The following is a 2851-nucleotide window of genomic DNA, read 5'->3' as shown; positions in this document are numbered from 1 at the left end:
TACCTGTAGAAAACTATTTTCACCAAGTCATTCAATATTTCTTAATCTCAACACTCAGGGTTATCCTGTCACTTACCCCTAACGATCCTTTATTTTGATTTCTGGCACTATAGTTGTTTTATTCCCATTAGCTTTCCCCCATTAAAACTACATCCCTCAAATATCTGATTCAGTTCTGGTTTGTATTATTACTGTTTCTTTCCTTCCTTTTATTTTCTTTGAAGTAACACAGACCCTGGTTTTTACATTGAAATTCTGGGTGTATAAGTGTAATTACCTGGAAAAACGTAATCATAAAAGTTCATTAGTTGTAAACCCTCAGTAGAACAATGCTACTAAGTATGTACCTCTTGTGTTCAGTGATAATGGCCAACAGACTACTGGATCTCAAATGTGAAACCTAATTTAAAAAACCATATTCATAGTCAGCAAATGTTATTTTCATTCCACTGAACACCAGGTTCGTGTGTGTCACCGGATAACGGTGGCTGGATAGGACAAAACCTTTCAAAATTATCTCTGTCTTCTTAGTCATTCCTTATGCCCAATCAGACACAGTTCAATATTTTATTTGCATTTAATTTAATCCTGAGATGTTTCATAAGGATTGGCCATTAGATTCTTGTTTATAAACTCCTAAGCCAACTTATAACTAAATCTTACTATCTACAATTTGAAAAAATGTTCCCAGATAATTCTGCTATACACAGGAGTCTTTAGGTACATAGTTTTCTATATCACTAACCTCTAACCCCTATTTTCCCTACCAGATATTGATTTTCTCTACTTCTGTATAATAAATTATGAAAAAAAATCCCAGGCCACTATGTATTAAATTAGAGTATTTGAATTGACTAAGACTCATCAGATGAATTCATTGTATAATATAGGATCTTAAAATATCTCTTACATTGATTACTAATCTGTAGCATAGATACAGAATTTGCACACCTAACCAGTTTATAATTTCATACTTTTCACATAAATTTAAAAGATATAGATTTCTTTAAGTATGTTGATGTATTCAAAATTTTATTGGAAAAATGAGTTGAAATAATATCTTCACTCTGAAGAAATTTTCATTTTGTATAGTGAAATGATATATGTAAAATGAAACATATAAAATTAAACTTGGTATTCATTCGGATAAGTACATAGTTGCTTTTTAAATTCTACTACTCAATATTTTATGTTATACATGTAAGTGGATGCTGTGTGACATCAATCATTTTTCATTTCAGGGAGATCCAGTGAGGATATGGTAATAGGAAATGCAACACTACTGATAAAGTTTGTTCTCACAGGACTCGCTCATCTGCCACAGTGGAAAATCCCCCTGTTCCTGCTGTTCTTGGCCATCTATCTCATCACCATTGTGGGGAACCTTGGTCTGATCACTCTCATCTGGAATGACCCTCACCTTCACATTCCTATGTACTTATTTCTTGGGAGTTTAGCTTTTGTGGATACTTGCTTATCATCTACAGTGACTCCAAAGATGCTGCTAGACTTTTTTGCCAAGAGTAAAGTGATCTCTTTCTCTGAATGCATGATACAGTTTTTTTCATTTGTAATCAGTGCAACCACAGAATGTTTTCTCTTGGCAGCAATGGCCTATGATCGCTATGCAGCCATCTGTAAACCTTTGCTCTACCCATTGATCATGACAAATAAACTCTGTGTACAACTTTCAATATTGTCCTTTGTAGGTGGATTTATTCATGCTTTAATTCATGAAGGCTTTTTATTCAGACTAACTTTCTGTAATTCTAACATAATACATCACTTTTATTGTGATGTTATGCCACTGTTAAAGATTTCCTGTAATGACCCTTCTCTCAATTACCTGATGCTTTTTATTTTATCTGGCTCAATTCAGGTATTCACCATTACAACGATTCTTGTCTCTTATACACTTGTTCTGTTTTCAATCTTAAAGCAGAAATCTATCAAGGGCATAAAGAAAGCCTTTTCCACCTGTGGAGCCCATCTCCTATCTGTGTCTTTATACTATGGCCCTCTTCTTTTCATGTATGTGCGTCCTTCCTCTCCACATGTAAATGATCAAGATATGATAGACTCTGTATTTTACACTGTTGTAATTCCTGTACTGAATCCAATTATCTATAGTTTGAGAAACAAGCAAGTAAAAAATTCACTGGAAAGATTTTTAAAGAGAAATACTTAGGTTGCATATTATTATCTGACGTACTCTTATTAAAACATTACAAAATTGTGCAGGCTTAAGGTGGCTTTTTTTGTACAGTCAAAATATTTCAGTACTGAACCTAACCTAGAACTGTTGTTGTTGCTGCTGCTGTTTTGTGTGTGTATGTATATGGTCTAGGCATGCTTATGTATCAGTCAATATTTGGTCATGAATCTTGTGCAGAGGATGAAGGGGGTCAATTGTCCTGCTTAATCACTCTTCCAACATATTTTCTTGAAAGAGCACCTTTCAGTGAACCTGGAGCTAGAATTTTAACCTGCTACCTGCAGCGATCATCTTTCTATACCCCCACACCGTTGATGTCACAGACATATGTTAGGTCATGATCTTCTCAATGATGCAATGTGAAGCTTTTCTCTACTACATGTCTACGCTATGCTGATGGGGACGCAGACTCTGTTACTCACCTTGTTCAGAGGGTGCTCATACCCACTGCACCCATCTCTGTTCCACAGAGCTAGCATTCCAATGAACTCTTGTCTATGTATCCATTTCCTTAAAATATTTGGAATGAATTCTAAATCATACAATGACTTTTGATAAAATGTTCGAATGTGATAAAATAAATCAAATTAAAATGCTTTGACAGGTGTGTACATTATTCATTATGACATCATAAAT

General features: G+C 34.5%; 1 protein-coding gene across 1 annotated transcript; it reads left to right on the top strand.

Annotated features, from left to right (window-relative positions):
• Positions 1-1258: 1258 nt before the first annotated feature.
• On the top strand, positions 1259-2188 carry LOC129666439 (olfactory receptor 187-like). Its single transcript, XM_055593546.1, has one exon. It carries the CDS (start codon positions 1259-1261, stop codon positions 2186-2188), a length of 930 nt encoding a protein of 309 aa, XP_055449521.1.
• The last annotated feature ends 663 nt before the right edge of the window (positions 2189-2851 follow it).

This window comes from Psammomys obesus, unplaced genomic scaffold (assembly GCF_907164565.1).
Source record: "Psammomys obesus unplaced genomic scaffold, mPsaObe1.curated_primary_1811, whole genome shotgun sequence".
In the NCBI taxonomy this organism is placed as follows: domain Eukaryota; kingdom Metazoa; phylum Chordata; class Mammalia; order Rodentia; family Muridae; genus Psammomys; species Psammomys obesus.
This window is presented reverse-complemented; position numbering and strand designations above follow the sequence as displayed.